General features: G+C 46.9%; 1 protein-coding gene across 8 annotated transcripts in view; it reads left to right on the top strand.

Annotated features, from left to right (window-relative positions):
• Window positions 1-17,623, top strand: part of GAS7 (growth arrest specific 7) — a 120,829-nt gene that overhangs the window by 28,075 nt on the left and 75,131 nt on the right. For 3 of the 8 annotated variants that reach the window (XM_085240165.1, XM_085240164.1, XM_085240167.1), the window contains exon 2: window positions 13,733-13,856. The exons of 1 other annotated variant lie outside the window; for it this stretch is intronic. In XM_085240165.1, coding sequence (XP_085096291.1) covers window positions 13,733-13,856 — 124 coding nt within the window. Of the gene's footprint in view, window positions 1-8,117; window positions 8,289-13,732; window positions 13,857-17,623 lie in introns of those variants that run through there. 4 more of the 8 variants (XM_085240166.1, XM_085240168.1, XM_085240170.1 and 1 more) reach the window with 3 other exon arrangements.

Genomic DNA, 17,623 nt, shown 5'->3' with positions numbered 1-17,623 from the left:
TGGAATGGAAGAATGTTCATGCAAACCGTGAAAGCAAATGCCTCTACTGCTAGGAGCTGCCACGGTGGTACCACGCTCACGCTGTCCTGCTGCCATCCAGTGCCAAGCTGGAGTGGTCTCATGGTGCTGCTGCCATGGTGGATGCTGGGTTCTGTTGCCTGGCTCTGTGCTTCTGGGTCAGGTGGAGTGCTGCAGCAGGTGCTGGTAGTCCTGGGAGCTGTGGAGCACCCTCCAGGCCCACAAACTGGTAGGGGCTCAGCAGTGCGGGGAGGCAGGAGCAGCCCTCTTGTCTGGGCCTCAAGTGGGGCTCTGAGGTCCAGAGACGAAGTGTGGAGAGGTGCCATGCAGCAGGTCAGGGCCTGAGGCAAGGGATGGAAATGGAAAAGCCATGCAGTGAGCAAGGTGGAAGTTTCTCTGCCGCATCTCGTTTCTGTTTTTGTTCAGCTTTTTCCTATTTAAACAGCTATTAAACAGGTCTCTGTTTGCAGAAGTCATAGAATCGTTGAATCATTTGAGTTGGAAGGAACCCTTAAACATCATGTAGTGCAAATCCCCTGCAATTAGCAGAGACACCCATAGCTCTGTCGGGTGCTCAGAGCCCCGTCCAGCCTAACCTGCAACATCTCCTTGAATGGGGCATCCACTCTGGGCAACCCGTGCCAGTGGCTCACCACCATTATTGTAAAACAAATTTTCCAGTCTAAATCTCCCCTCTTTTACTTTGAAACAATTTCCCCTTGTCCTGTCACCACAGGGTTCTGCTAAAGAGTTTGTCCTCTTTCTTACAGCTCCTCTTTAGATACTGACAGGCCACTCTCAGGTCTCCCCAGACCTTCTCTTCTCCAGGCTGAACAGCCCCAGCTCTCTCAGCCTGCCCTGTTCCATCTCTGGGATAATTTCTGTGATGCTCCAACAGCTCCATGTCTCTCCTGTACTAAGGGCTCCCTGTCTGGATGCAGTGCTCCAGGTGAAGTCTCACAATGCAGAGTAGAGGGGCAGGATCCCCTCCCTCACCTTGCTGTCCTGCTTTGGATGCAGCCCAGGATACAGTTGGCTTTCTGGGCTGCGAGGGCACGTTGCTGGCTGATGTCCAGCTTGCCATCTACTAGTACCCCCAAGTTCTTTTCAGCAGGGCTGCACTTAATCCTTTCATCCCCCACCTTGTTCTGGTAGTAGGGATTGCTGCAATTCAGGTGCAACACATTGCACTCAGATTTGTTGAAGCTCTTGAGGTTCCCCTGTGCCCACTGCTCAGCCTGTCTAGGTCTCTCTGGATGGCATCCCAAGCGTGCTGACTGCATCACAGCTCGGTGTCATCAAGTCCTGTAGCACTATGTTAGGGGTGACCGTAGCTAACTGTGAAACTGCATCTGATCCCACATCATTATGAATTTTGGCCCTGACTGGACAGGCTGAGCACATTTCTGTATGAGACGCTTGGGGCTTCGTCCTGGGCTGAGAAGAGTGTGTTCTGTCAGGACTTATGGATGAGGAGCTTAGCCAGGCTGAAGTTTCCCACAAGGTAAGGAGTGGAGGTTCTGAATAAAAACATTTGGCATTGTTCCCAGGTGTTTCAGTTCTTTAGAACCAGCTGCTCTCCCAGGGCCCCAGCAGCACAGAATTTGCTGTGCTGCCCAGCTCTCTGCCTGTTCTTTGCCTGCTGTTGTTGACTTCTCTGCTGCCCTTTTCCATGCTGTAGTCACAGTGCACTGCAAGGCTGTGAGAGTCATAAGCGCACTGAGTTAAGCAGCACAGGGACAGGCTGCAAATTTAGGCAGCCATGGAAGATGTCCTTTTTTTAACTGCTTCCAGTCTCCTTCCCAGTGTAGATCACCCAGAGCACACAGCGTGCCCCAGCTCCACGGCTGCGTCTTGAGCATCCAGTTGACTTCCGCATGTGCCATGCTCTGCAGTCCCTCAGAGGTAGGTCTGTCACTTCCAGCTGGACACAAGCAGTAATGCTGCAGCTGGCCTGGCCTGCCCTTGTGACTTTCCAGGCATATGTGGGATGACTCTTACAGTACAAGATTTTCCCAACAAAGGCCTGTTGTCCCAAGCTGCATAGGACAACAGAGCCCTTCAGAGTGCTTGGCCCTGGTGCTCTGCCTCGTACCAAATGCTGATGTCACAAATGGAGCTGGAATGTGCTCTGGAGCACAGCAAGTGGAGGAGGATGCCTCAGGCTGTGCCGCAGGCTGAGCTCCAGGGGCTGCCCAAATGCTTACGAGGTGCTGGCAATGCCTTATCCCCAGTCTTGTAGCTTCTCCTACACATTCCCACATTGCTGCAATAACCCCTTCCTGGGGAACACTTAGGATTCAGGTGAGCCAGCTCATGGCAGCTTGTGCAGAGCTCTGGGTCTCAATTCCTATTGAGAAAATGGGGGTGTCATAGCTCATATCAAAGTTTGTCAGCTAAGTATGTGTAACAGCATGCAGAGCTTTGGCATGGTAATTGTGAGACTGGCCCAACTGGCCACACTTTAAGATTCTACGATCATGTTCTTTTGAGACAGCATGGTGGGAAGACATCACAGCTTCACTTCCTAATAACAGAAACTTGGATGTGCTGCTTGTTGGTGACCCAAGCTGGTTGTGTACAAACAAATAAAGTGTCCCCAGATCCCCATAGCCCATATTGGCTTTGCTAGCTGGGAAATTAGATGCAAGGTATTAAATCTGAACATCAGTGGTGAGAAGAAAAAAGAGGAGTGGGAGAGTGTTATCTTTATTATTTCTATTTGAGAAGGAAAAGGACTACAGGTATTTTGGAGAAATTCTGTGACTGCTATGGGGCAGCAGACTGCTGTGAGGGATTGCTCCATATTAGAGGGATGCAGTTTGACACAGCTGTGTTTGGGAATGGATGAGAGGTACTCTCTCAGTCCTTCTGGGCATTTTTGCGCTTGCCTCTTAAGTTCTGTGTGGTGTGCATATGTACCAGCTTCTCATGGGTGTCCCCAAAGCCTCACAGATATGCAGATATCTGCCTGTTTTCTCTTCACGACCAGGTGCCTTTGAATGGACGTAGAGCTGAGCTTCTGCAAGATGGAATGAATGTGAGGTGGTCTGCATCGATCCCCCATTTTCCAGGGACTGTAGCAGGGCACAGACACATGTCTCAGTTTTGTTTTGGATTGGGATTATTCCACCTCAGCTAAATGTCCTCCATGTCAGCAGCTGCAACCCCACCCCTGCAGGCTGGGAAGTGTGTGTGCACTGTGCCTGGAGCTGCTGAGTCTGGTAGACCAGCAGAGGTGAGGTTGTGAAAGCTTCATGTCCCCAGGTGCAGGCAGCAGCAAGGCTAAGCGTGTACTCACAGTAGGGATGTGACAGCACTGCACATATACAGTACTTACATACATATGGCCAGCTGCACAGATTCAGACTGACAGAAACATTCAGCTCTCTCACAAACAACACCAATAGTCTCATCCTTTCCCTTTTTAGATACATGTGTATACTTTTCACATAGACACACAAAAGCAAATGGATCTCAGACAATTCCCAGAACCTACAGCCCCTGCAAGGATCAGGACTGGACCTCCCGGGCCCTCAAGTAGCCAACTCAAATAGTTTCTGCAGTTCTGGCCCTTACTCACAGCTGTTCTGATACCTGAGTATCATACCATCTTGATATGCAACCACAGTGTACACCCGTACTCTCATGGTTTCAGTTGCTGGCACTCCAGATGCACAGTGACTGAAGGTCCCCACTCCTGATGCTGGCAGTAATTAACCTCCATATATGCACACACACACTGAATAGAAAGCTTCTTTTCCAGGAACACAGCTGGAAATGGTGTTTTATAAAACGACAACAGGATGGACTGCAGTGATCAGATGCAGGTATTTTTCTGCGCTGGCTCTGCCCCAAACCACCTGAATTCCTCCTTTCACCCATCTTTGTTTTTTTCCCTAAACATCCCAGGACTTGCTTAGTCCCAAAGTGTGCTTTGCTTTCTTCTCATGAGCCCAAACCCCTAAAGACAGTACCATCTGTAAGATGGTCGACAGAGTCTTTCCACTGACTTGTGTTGATGATTTTTACTCCAGATGATAGAGCTGATTGCTTTTCTGCACAGGTCAGGAGCCAAGCAGAGTGCTCTGTTTCATTTGGTTTTGGGGTTCTACAGTTATCACTGTCCTGCTGTGTTGCTCTTATTGTTCCTCTCTGCTCCCTTGTGCAGTTGAGCCCTTCATCACAGCTGTGTGTCTGGTGGGCTCCTCCTTGGCCATTCATGCCTTTGGCCTCCCCAGACCACTTCAGAGAGGCTCCCCATTGGAGTGCTAGCTCCTGTTTCTACCTGCTGGGGCTTCCTGCATCTTCTTTCCCATTCTGTTTCACTATGGCCTGTCACTTTTCATACATAGTTCAGCTGGATGACACTAGCCAGGGGGAGCTGCTCAAAGAGAGCAGGGCAGATTTGTCTGGTAACTGGGTTAGCATTAGCACAGAAAGGAAAAGCAACAGGCCATCTATTTTATTATGGGTGATTCCTGAGCTTTCTGTGGGTACATTCATTATAGTATATCCATTATTGGAATACATGAGCACCTGTAGCTGTGGCCATCATGTTCTAGACAGCCTTTCTTAATCAGAGCAGGCTGTTCCGAGACTGCATTGCCTGCTATGAAGGTGGTAGGTACTTTGTTTCCCCTTTCTTGGTTGCTCATTCAGTGCCAGGACTCTACACTCTTGTCACATAGCGCTAAATACCATGACAGGGAAGCATTCTGGCTATGAACACACTGGAAAGAAAGCATGGGAGAGTGATTAACTTGCTTGAAGGCATGTTGAGAGCTCAGGCGGATCAAGAAGAACTAAAGCCAGCTGCTACACTGTTGTTCTGTGCACACTGTGCTCATCCTCCCGCCATGCCTGCTGCTCCCCACATCAGAAGCGCCTTTTGTTATCTTCCATGAATACTGTGCTCCCCAAGTCCAGACCCCACTCCTACACTCTTTCCCCACACTGAATCTCTCCCACATCCCATCTTCCTTCTCCCTCCTACTTCTTATATCTACCCAGCTTTGTTCTCCTCATCCAAAAGACCTAAAACCACTGCCAAGAGCCTCCCTGTACTTCTGCTTCGCAGAGGAGTGGACATTGTGTGCAGCAGGACCTGGGCCAGACTTGGTGCCGTGTGTCCCATGAGTCAGGATCCACTGCTGCGCACTGCTGCAACTTTGCCCAGCTTGTCCCCATACGTGCCTTGGTGCACCAGACCAACAAAGAACAACTGCACAAAATTGCTAACGTTAATTAGGAAGAAGGGGCATAGAAGAGAGTTTGGGATGGCAGGAAGGACAGTTATCAGGGCAGGGGATTTTTGGGCTAGGACAGATGAAAGCTGTCCCATTCAGCCGGCACGTGGGGTGTGTGCTGTGCATTCCTCAGCCTTGGCTCAAGCTGCCACAGGTGACACCAAGATTCCCTAACAGGTGGCACAGGTGAAAGGTGCTTTTCTCACTGAGGAAGTGGGTTGGTGTGGCAGAAGGTTACCAGGGCTGAGGTGCAGTGCTCAGAGAAGAAGTATGCCACCCGCTGGGCTGCGGCAGACAGTGGCCACATCTGCGTTTGCGGCGTCTGCTGAGTTTCTGCTGCAGAAGCGGTGTCTGCAGGGCCACCCATGGAGGGGCACTTCCCGCAGCAGCCCGCGCCATCAGATGCAGATGAACGGGAGTTGTGTTTGTTGCCATAACAACTGGGTGAGCTCATATGACCCATTCCACTTTCTAAATATAAATCTGTTTCACACAGTGTATATGACACCATGGAAACCAAATGTTGAGCAAGAAAGATTGCATAAAAATGAAGAAAACACAAAATGACTCAATGTGCTAGAGAGACTGGGCAGTGCTGGAGAGGCTCCGAGAGGCACTGGCGTTTCCGTTTGCCATGGTGTGAGTTGCATTGGCTGTGCTTGTGGCCAGCCTGCCCGTGTGGGGCATTTCTGGGGTGGGAGCTTCATAGCTTCATTCTGAGGGAGGGGTGCAGGTCTCAGTGTCTCAGTGCAGGCATCTCTACTGCTGAGGGTTTTCATGAACTTCTCTCACTAACAATCCTGTTTGAAGCATCAGCTGTACTCAGATGCAGACTCAAACCCCAGTTCTTTGGCTACACTGTATTGGTCTTAATTCTGCTTCACGCCATTGGACGCATAGCTTTCTCAAGATCAGTGTTTATGGAACTTTTAGCTAGACAGAAACACCAGCTCACTGAGGTCGTTACAGAGCAAGCTTTTTCTCCCAGGACAGGGGCTGTTCTGGTGCAGAGTTGTGGCAGCTTTTCCCTGTTATGTCCCTACATTCCTTCCACTGCATTTTGGTGATTGTTGCTCCAGCGATCCTCTGACACTGGGCAGGACACTGCAAGGACTTTGCAGCCCTTCTCTATACTACCAGGTCTGCAGCAGAAGTGCAGTATGACTCAAGTAAGTGGCAGTAGCAGGTAGCACTGCATTTTGTTCATAGAATCATAGAATCAGAGAATGGCTTGAGTTGGAAGAGACCTTTAAGATCACCTAGTTGTAACCCCACTGCTACAGGCAGGGACACATCCCACCAGTTCAGGTTGCTCAAATTCTCCAGGGCTGGGTGCTGTGCTTTAATAGGGCCATGCAGTCATAGAAGAACTGAATTTGGAAGGGACTTCTGGTGATCCTTGCTTAGGGTGTTCAGAGATTGTTTTGCCTTACCTTGGGCTGTGTGTATGGGAGAGCCTCAGGGCTGCACTCCTTTGGAGTGCAGTGTGAGGTAACGCATCTCCATGAGGCTTTTAAGCACACAGATGTTTCCTCTTGAGATCCCTCTATGAAGGGAAAAGGGGATTTCCTGCAGTTTGAAAATGGGAAGTGATTTTGTTCTATTGAGCAAGGCTGGACTCATCTCAGTGGATCAGTCAGCTTGGGATGGACTGATGTGTGTGGGCCTTTCGTTCTGTGTTGCCTTACTTGGCTGCATAAAATGAAATGCTCTTCTGCGGCTAAGACTGTGGCTCCTGAGCAGGTTATGACACACTGGGGTGGCTGCTCTGTCCCCTGGTTGTTGTCCTCTCCCTAACATCCCCTAGCTGATGCCCAGGAGTCAGAATCTGATGCTGGCGGAATGAGTCACAGACAGTGGTCAGGTTCATGTGCTCTGCCATAAGAAGCACATATTTCTGTTTCTACCAGAGCTAGGGCCCTGGATTAGGTGGGTGATCCTATAGAACTACTTTCTTAGGTTTGCTTTTGTTATGCTTTCAGTGGATGCTTTCCATAGAATCACAGAATCATAATAATTAAGATTGGGAAAGACCTCTAGGATCATCAGATCCACCCATCAATCCATCACCACCATGCCCACCATCTCCCACCCAGTCCTATCTTCTCCATTGTGGGGGCAGTCTCCTAGCCCCCCCTCCTATCCCACCCTGCTCCCTGGCTGTGGTGCAGACGTGTGCCCAGAGTTCTGCTTTATGGCAACACCCCCCTGAATACTGTATTTGCAAGGAATTTGACTTTGGGGGCTGGTATACTTGTCTCTGCCAGCATCCTACACTTGGGAAATGAAAACTGTTTCTGAGACACAGGCTGAGAGATGCATTGTGACTTCATGGGAGAGACCAGGATGAGTGATTTGGTACTGAAGAGCTCCAGTTTTTTTAGATTCATTTGATATTTGATGCATATTCCCAGTTCCTTTTTGTTCTGCATGTATCAGAAGACTCCCGTCTCTGTGCTTCTGCAGACAGCACATGAAAACTTCTCCATGTTTGTCATGGAGAAGAAGGCCTGCTGGGCAGGTGGCTCCTCGCGAAGTTGCTCCTGCTGAATGGGTTTATGATTCTAGGGAATCTCATAGGACAGAAGCGCTTGTGTTCTTGGTTTTGAATGTTTGGAAAGACATATTGGTCCCCTTTCCAATCAGTAAACACAGATGTAGAAGGATTTTGCTGGGGTCACACATTCACATTGTTCACGTTTCCTGTTTCCTCCATGATGTACTGCAAACATCCTTTCCAGGTCCAAATCTGCCCCCCAGCACCGTGTAGAGGCTGGTGACATTCCCGGCAGTGACAGCGAGGGGAGTGGCATTAATTGTTTCTCCCAGCTCAAAGGCTCTGTGGGAGTTGCAAGATTTGAGAGACAGGAAGGGTTGCCAGCCCACCCAGCCCCAGCTTCTTCACGGCCGGATCAGGGGATTTCAGAGACCCATCTTTTCCCCTGATTGGAATAGAGCACTTCTTCCAGAAAGGGGAACTTAATCTTGATGGAGGAACTACAAGAAGTGAACAGCCCCCTGGTAAGTCATTCTAGTTGATAATTATCCCTGTGACTGACAAATTCTTTTTGATCTGAGCCTATCTAGTCTCAACTTCCACTCACTGTCTGCTCTCCTGTCTTTGCCTCCTGGTTCATAATGCACTCTGCTAATAACAAAACCTCCTGTCCGTACAGACTGTCCTCTATTGTGATTTACAGTTCTCATAAACTGTCCTTTTTGTTTTTATTCTCCTAAAAATAGTAACAAGAAATCAAAGTGATGGCACAGACTTGCCAAGCTGTCCAAGACAGGAGTGTACAAGCAGAAGTGCTTCTTTTCCTGTGATCCGAGTCAGGGGCAGAAGGTGCTCTTAGCAGGGGCTAAGAGCAGGGCTTGGGGAGGAGGGATGGAAGCGTGTCTGTGTGTGCAGTGCCAACTTCAGAGCTGGGCTCTTGAACACCATCTGCCGGTCGCTTCCTGTCCCTGTGTTGCCTTCTGGCTTTGCTTTGTCTCCTACACTGTAAGTAGGATTGCCTACATTACATGCCAGGTTAGTCTGAACTCCTCTTGTGTGGGTGTGCAAGTATGGTTCAAATGTGATTGTGCTGATGCTGGAAAAAGGGAATGGTTTGGATGGCACTGTGTCTGCCAGGCAAAATAGAGTCACTCTACTGTGACTCTGATCTCCTGGCCGAGCTGGGACGGTGCGCTGTCCCCATGGCCTCCACAACACTCATTTCTCAAAGGATGCACTGCTGAGCCAGGCAAAACTACTGGCTGCGATGCATTTTAGAGCCCAGCCCTAAACGCTGCTGCCCCACACCATATGATCTGTCTCGGAGCTTCCTGCTATCTCTCACTGAATTCAGGGTGCTGAGGAGTAGAGAGTGAAACCAAGTTTCATTTCTTCTTTGATTCCTACCCTGTTCCTTTTTCAGTTCCTTTCTCCCCCTCAGAGTATCCAATGGGAGTGGAGCTGCTATGGGAAGTACAAGTGTGTGCAGGAGAGGACTCCACTGGATCAATTAGAGATTCTAATACAGAAGTGGCCCTCACAGCCAGAAGCTCTTCTTTTGCAGTCCCCAAGTTGGGATAAAATATGCACAATACTGAGCTACTGTTTAGAATCACATTCCTCACAAACAAAAGGAAGAGATCCACATATCCATAGTTCATGTACACCCAAGCAAACCAGTGTTTTGTTGTTGATTAGAATGGCATTTGGCAGTGCTGGTGTTTTCCCGATGTTCAGTTCTCTCTACTGTCATTCACATGGACTGCTGTGCTCTCAGCACTTCTGCATTTGCAGAATCAGAAGCAATGGTAGAAATATTAGCAACCCCAAAATAGAATTATAACTGCAAAACATAATGTTTGCATGCTTTTTGAAGTGATACATTTTGACAGAGGTCTGAGCTGAAACACTGGCTTAATTTTGTTCTTTATTTTTATTTTTCCACCCTAGTTTAAATGGTGGTCACACTAGTGTCCACTCTCTCTTGTCTGCCTCCATCTCTTGGCTTTTATTTAAGAGCACATCTGTGGCACCTGACCTCTGCCTTTGTTGCAGCCTGCCAGGGAGACCAGAAGCAACTGAAAAGGTCACTCAGAGGATGTTGGAGTAATTGCAGAGCTTTCATTAAGCAAACCAGTGGGTATCTGTCCTTTCAGGGTGCAGGTGCTTGCTGATGGTGTGAAAAGAAGTGATATCATGGGGCCCTAAAATGTGCCAAACTTTGTCTTGACCTTCTTGCTGCATGGGTACACTATTGGGCCTTATAAACAGAACGAGGAGCAGGGATGGATGTGATTTCAGCTCCAAGAGACAAAGAAGGTGTAAGGACAGAAGTGGGAAGTGTGCAGTAAGTTTATACAATTCTGTAACTTTTATATTCTGGAACAGAACCCAGGATGGGATTATCCTGAATTCCTCTTCAGGGGGTCATCTTGCACAGCTGAGATAGTCTATTGTAACTTTGTTATCTTCAAGGCTGAGCAGCGAATCCCAATCTGCTGCCGAACTCTTCAGGAGCTAGTAGACTCCTGCACTGTGGAATTTCAATTTTCTTCAGTATGCTTTTTCAAACAATAATGAGGGTCATTAATCCTGTGGTAGAGAGTGTTCAGGAGTTCACCCTGGAGTTGTTCCATTACTCTGTGCTTGTCCCTTGGAAAATGTTTGGAGAAGGACTAGAAGGACTGGTTTGTAGTTAAAAAAATAGCCTGGAACTGACTTGCTTTCCGTTCTGATCTGAACTTCCCTGCATGTGCTACTTGACCTCAAGCCTCCGAGCATCCTTCAGTCTTGGCTTTCTTTACAAAACTACCCATGCTTTGGATAAGGACTGTGTGTGGGCATAGTGCAAGGAAGGCCCTTCGGGAGGTACTTCTGTAGACAGAAATCAGCCAGCATTCCTCTTAACCATCAGCAGAGTGACTGGGGTAACTGCACTGATGGGGCACACTTGCTGAAGGTTCTTTTTAGTTCCCCATGCTTCATTCCATTAGGTGGAGCTGTAGAAAGGAGGGGGCTGAGAGAGACAGAAATGGAGAAGCTCCTCGGTGTGGCAGGGGAGAGCACACAAATAAGGAGCAGCCAAAGCCAGCTGGCACAGAAACATTTTTTGTCTAAGGTTCACATGGTTGGTGCTGCAGGCGCTGGTCTGCATCACCCGTGCAAGCAGCAGGTGCTCCCAGTGACATTGCACCTTTGGGAGCCTGCAGGGAACTATTTTCAGTCCCGACTGAGAATAAAATGAAACAGAAGGTGATGGTGGGTGCTGTGTTTGTATGGCAGGGGCTGTGCGAGCAGGTCCTTTTTGTGGTGCCAAGACATGGCTGTAAGGAATTGGAAACAAGAATGTGATTTCTGGAGCTGTGTGGGGAGAGATATTACTGAGTGAAACAAGGCACCGCTGTCAGCAACCATCATGGTAGAAGAGAACTCAGATAACTCAGAGATGAAGCTGGGATACCAGATTCATCAACTTCGGTGTTTTCGTTAGTAGGATTTGGTGCTCTCACGGAGGGCTGTATGAAACACGGAGGTATTTCAGTGGCACATGGGGAGGGATCCCATGGAAAAGTAGGCATGGTTGTGTTAGTTTGACTAAGACAGGAATTTCATTTTGTACATTTCTAGGCAGAAGTATAACAATAATGAGAACGTTTGCCTTGGAGCAGGCTGATGTGTAAGAGAGGTTTCCCTGGCATGCTAAGCTGAGATCAGCAAAAGTAAATATTGAATAGCAACATAAACCGTGAAAGGGTCTGATTTCTCACATATACATGATTTCATTAAGCCTCAAAGAGCAGAACAGGGAACAGGAACAGATAACAAAGATCCTACTGATCAGTTGTGTGAAACACCGTGCTAGCCTCAGGCATGCAAAATATTCATTTGAGTCATGCACTCTATAGAGCCACAGAATCGGACTCACAGAATGGCTGAGGTTGGAAGGGACACACAGCATCAGTCAGGGTCATGCAGAGCACACTGCCCAGCAGCACATCCAGGCAGGTCTGAATATCTGCAGGGGAGGTGCACCTCTGGGCAGCCTGTGCCAGGGTTCTGCCACCCTCACACTGAAGAATTTGTTTCTCATATGCAGATGGAGCCTCCCGGGTTCCAGTTTGAGCCTCTTGTCCTGTTGCTGTGCACCACAGAAAACAGCCTAGCTCCACCCTGTTGATAATTCCCCTGAGATACTTGTGCACATTAATAAGATCCCCTCTATGTCTTCTCCTGGTCACACTGGGTCGGCTGTGTTTCCCAGGCTCTCTCTCTGCCCAGGAGAGGAGCTAAAATCTGAATCAGCAGAAGCACAATCTGTGCTGCAGTGTCAAGATAATACTTATCTCACACTGGTCTTGGGTCCACATGGCTGCCTTGCAGGCTGTGATCTGCCTTTACCAGATACCTGATGAGACACAAATGCAAGATCACTCTTAAGTTCAGTATACCTCCTGAGGGCCACTGCAATCAGAGTTTTCTCAAACTGAAGAGAAATGCAAAATATATTTTTGGCTCCAAAATCACTAACTGTCCCATTTGTTCTGTGTTGAAACAGAGTTGGAACTTCATGCAGAAATCAGATCTGTAGGAGAAGGGCACATCACAGTGGTTTGTTTTTTTTCTAACAACTCTACTCATTTTGTCAGTGTTTGAGTATTATATGCAGCAGATGCCAAATGCTTTCCCTCAGTGTGGCTGCCTTTGCAGTCATTTCTTACCTCTCCACCATATCAGAAGGTATTTTTTGGATGGAGATTTGCTTCTGTTGAATAAATAATTCAATTTCGCATGTTCTTCCTTGTTCTCCTTTATTTCTAAGGCAAGGCAAACAAAACCCCCTAAAAATTAGTATATTACATGCCTGGTTTGCCGTAGGGAGTGAAAAAAAATACAAAGTGATGTTCTCTGGATGTGAGCCAGCAGGAGGCTGTTGGGCTCATAGCTGCAGCCCTGTGAGTCTGCGACTGGCAGTCTCTGGCCATGTATCCCAGATGTTGTCATTCAGCATCCCTGGTTGAAGGGAACAGACAGGGTTGAAGCCCTCTTTGCTGTTCTGACAGCAAGCTGCTGTAATTCCCTCGCTACCAAGGAAACACCAGAGCTGCTTGGAAGAGGTGATATCACCAGGTGTTACAGTGTCATGCCCTTTTTCTTTTCCTTCCAACCTGAACCCCAGCACACTGAGACTTGCAACTGAGTTGTGAACTACTGAGGTGGCACTTGAACCCTCGTTGCAGTTCTGAGCGGCAGCATGATGCTTGTCCCCTTCTCTTCTTAAAGATGTGGATCTCTCCTAGTGAGCTCGATCCTAACCATCAGGATAATAGCCATATAAAGACATCATCCTGCATCCGCATGATATGGATGCAGATTGCATCTGGATCAGTAATCTATGCACTGATAATTACATACATTGTCAGTATTTAATCAGCATACTGATGAGTGTATTTCAGCATGCTGCTCCTTTTAGGCAACAGGGCTCTGCAGTTTCTTGACAATGTTTAAAGCTGATGGTGCCCCTGTAAATTACATTTGGACAGAACCTTTACGACCAGTGCTTTCACTTGCCAGCATATTCATGTGAGTGTAAATGAGAGTGCCACATGCATATCTTTCTTTCTCAGACAGATGATTGCTTTCTGCTTTGCACTTTATCATTTAACAAGAGTGCCTTTACTGGACAGGTCCAGTGCTTGTGGAGCATCAAATACAGAGGGGTTCCATTTCTCTCCCAAAGAATATTCTGTATCCCAGTGCTCCAAGGGAAGATTTCTAGGAGATAAATTGTGTTCTGGGAATAGGACAGATGAGAAGAGCAATGAATGGAACTCCTTAGGTGTCTTGCAGTCTGGAATGCTAAACCATATGATCCTTTTCCAGGTGTGTCTGGTTAGGCTTTACATTATCTAGATATCAACTTAAAGGATTGTGTTTTTTCTTTCTTTTTTTTCTTCTTTTTTTTCCTCAGCAGAAGCCCAGAAAGGCAACTCCTCAGCCAGGAGAAGATACCTTGAACGGCCATCTTCCCCCAGGCTGGCAGAGCTATATGTCTCCCCAGGGCCGCAGGTACTATGTGAACACCTTCACGAACGGTAAGTGGAGGCTCCAGTAGATGTGTCACCCCAGTTGCAGACATCTGCTGCAGGGAGTTGTCTCTCAAGTTAGTTTTGATAAGAGCTACACCCAGAAGTTAGAGAAATGAATGAATGACCCTTCTGCCATATAAACTAGATCTAGTCTCTAGCCCTCTTTCATCTTAATTCTGATCATTCAAAGATATCTGTAAAGTAGAAAAAGCCCTGCTATGAATGAATTAGAATATAAAACATTGTAATGATGTAATTTCTACTACATTCTTTTATTTCTTTTTCCTTCAGCTGGAGATATGTGTATCTACATATATACATACACTTAGAGTTGTTTGATAGAATGTCTGGCATCACTAAAACTTCAGGGGAAAACAGAGATAGTTAACTGGAAAGTTGCTCAAGTCAAAGTCAGTTTCCCTGTGGAATCAGAAGAAGAAAAGCATGTGTAATGGGATATCAGAGATAGACCTTTCAGTCCATTTTCCTGTCTTTAAATCACTGTCTTGTTAATAGAGAAACAGACTTAACTCACATTCTTATCAGCAATTCAAGACCTGTCAAACTCGTATCACTTTGGCTTACACCATCTTACCTGCTTTTCTGGTCATGAGCTTACAACATCATTGCAAAACTTGTGACCTGCAAAACCAGATGTCTGAAACAGAAATAATGACAGGATGATAGGTTAGGACAGCAAGAGTTCACTCTGTTTACTATATAGCCAAAGCCATCAGCTTTCTTCTGACTCACTGTAGGGGCAAGAAAGAGCCATGGGCTGTGAGCGAGCCTATCGTCCATTCAGGGACTGATGTGTTTTGCTGCAGATGTCTTTGTCCTAGAAGTCTGCCAAGTCCTTATATACCTTAGCTTTATGCACTGACATCTCACTGGAGTTTTTAGAAAGCACACTGCCCTTAAACACTTGCCTTCATTATGAAGCACAGCGTGCTCTGGCTCGTTGACAACATCCTTCGCAGGTTGGGGAGATCATTAGGAGTTAAGTGCTCTGTCCCCATTTGCAAAGCACAGTCTTGAGCCAGCTTGGTGATGGACCTTTACTCACAGGCCTGAGAAAAAAACAAGAGGTAGATACCTCTTTTTTATATGATAAAAGCTGTTGTCATTGAACCCTATCCCAGAAAAGCAGATGGCCTGGAGTCAATTTCTTCATAATCTCAAGCAGCTTTTTACAGACTATACAGCAAGGAACAGTAGCCCCATCCTGCTTCAGAAGACCAGGTCAGAAATGAGGTTCTCACCAAACAGGCAGGGTAGCTCTGGTACAGGCTGCCTGGGGAGGTGGTAGAATCTCCATCTTTGGAGGTTTTCAGGGCCTGAGTAACAGATCTGTGGCCTGTTGTTGGCAGTGATACTGCTTGGTGAGCAGCTGGGCTTGAGACTAATCAGTTCCAACCTGTCCTCTCACCACTATTTGCTGTCTCACTTGTTGCAGTGGCGTTGCTGTAGAGCAAAGAATATGGTTTACAGAGCAGCAGAGAATAGAAGAGTGGATAGAAGAGGGATTTCTGTATTCCAGTTCTTGCTTTAGGGAGCACTTGAGTTCTGTTTAGATGAGTGGGTAAAATATATAAACGACTTTAGAAAGACCAATTAGAGTCTAAAGCTCCTCGCTAAAGTAGTCCTAAACTCAAGTGATACTGAAGCAGGGCGGGCTTGCTCTTGTTTGTCATACTGCACTCAAGATCCATGCATTTCTGAGCCTCCCATGCCTTCCATGAAGTCTGTAGCCCTTTGTGAGACAACAGTATTCTCCTGCAGCACGTATAGAGACACTGTACAGGGACAACTCCAGCTTACCTGGTGTTCTTGGCTGGCTCAGTTTCTCTCAGTCTGCTCAGGCAGAATATGCTACTGCATGAAAATCTTTTGTGTGGATATTACATTTTCTTAATTTTGATTTTTTTGTTGTTTGTTTTTTGTTTTTGCTAAAGTTGGGATATACTGTGGTGTCATGTTAACATTGCAGATGTCTGCACTTCCTCAGAGTGAACTGTTTGCCAAGGAAGTGTGACACCTGTAGTGTCATTCAGGCCTCAGACAAAGCAGAAGTTCGATGCAACCTCCAGACTTTTCAGTTGAAGCAGGTGATGGAGCCCCATCCAGCCCCGGCAGGACAGTGTTTTGATTACATCTGACTGATTGGCTTTGACCCTTGTTCCTGAAACATTGGTAGTTCAGGACATAGGCAGCTTGTTCAGTCTCATCTTGGATACGTGCTTTTTTCTTGACTTTAATGCAGGGTTGATGCTGCTGCGCCATACAGTCACCTCAAAGTCACATTTGGCATTTGAGGCCTGCTGTTTAACACTGGGATAGCACCTTGACACTCAGAGATTATTCCTTGGCTTTGAGCCTATGGGTATGTCAAAGATAATATGCTATAAAACCACTGTCCCTACCTTTCCTGTGACAGTTTCATAGACTGGACATCTCACTGATAGCACCTGCTGGTTTGTCTTAACTGCTTGTTTGTCTTGTCACTGCTGCAGCTGCTACTACTGGCAGTGTTTATTATGGGGACATGGTGCCAGCATACATCTCTGTCACAGAGTTTCATGTCCCTCCATCCCAATTTGCCACCTTGGCACCATTTTTTCAGCAGCAGGACCTAGATCTCTTTTCTATTGAGATCTTTTCTTTTGTGTGGATGCAGTGTAAAATTAGTCTCTGTTGTAGCCAAATGATGAATGTGTGCTGGAGTACCCAAGAGATATAACTGTTAAGTTGCACAAGCATGGTAATGTGCAGGCTAGTAGCTATGTTCCTAGAAACTAGCTGTGCTCCTGGTTGGCTTCTAGCTTCTCCCAAAAAGTTAAAGGTATTTTACTTACCATTACCCACCAGTAACAGCTGATGCAAAATTCTTGGCTGGTGAGATTGTAATGATTTCACGTATCTCCCAGGAACCAGTTGTCTCTTTATTACAATGAATGATAAAAAACTATTTCAAGATCTTGTCAAGTCTTCACATATTCTTTCAGTTCTTTTCTTTGAACCACATGTGCAGCAGCTTCCAGATAGTGACTCACAAAGGGGCTGCCTGACTGTATGTTGACTTACTATGAAACCACTATAGGAGTGACAGCCATTGTTCCCACGTGAATCTGGACTCAGGTAAAAGAGAAGGGACACTGCTAACCCCATCAGGAAATACTATAGACCTTATGCATATTGCTTTCCCCTGTGATTTTCCAGCTAAGATGATCTGAAATGATGCTTTATCTCATCCACCAGGTGTGGAGCAAGAGACTGAGGGGGATCAGGAAATGCTGCTTTGGGTGCTGATGGCAGTAATGTCTCCCAGGTAGTGATGAGCATTCTTTCTGCTAGAATGTGCATGTACACTGCACATCTTATCAAACGGTACTGGTAATTTCTTCTTGTTGGACAGAGATCCGTCATCAGCAAGAATGATGAAGTGTAAGCTGTTTTTTGATAGATATATCATGAAAAGCAACAGCTCTGGGATCCATCCATACAGACCAGCAGAGTGTGGTTTTTGAGTGCGCCTACAAGAGAAGAATATTAGAGATTACCCACCTAAGTGCCACTGTGTTTGGTCTCAGCCAGATGCCAAGCATAGTCTATATTAACCTCATCTGGATGGATGCAACGGGGGATTCCAGTTAATGCACAGATTATTGCAAACTGCAAGATTCTGTATTAGGGTACATGCCATGGTTAAACATGCCAGTAAGTCACTAGATGGAATAGCAGAGAACTTTTTGAGGCAACAAAGTGTTAAACAG

Source organism: Meleagris gallopavo, chromosome 20 (assembly GCF_905368555.1).
Source record: "Meleagris gallopavo chromosome 20, MGAL_WU_HG_1.1, whole genome shotgun sequence".
Lineage (NCBI taxonomy): Eukaryota > Metazoa > Chordata > Aves > Galliformes > Phasianidae > Meleagris > Meleagris gallopavo.
This window is presented reverse-complemented; position numbering and strand designations above follow the sequence as displayed.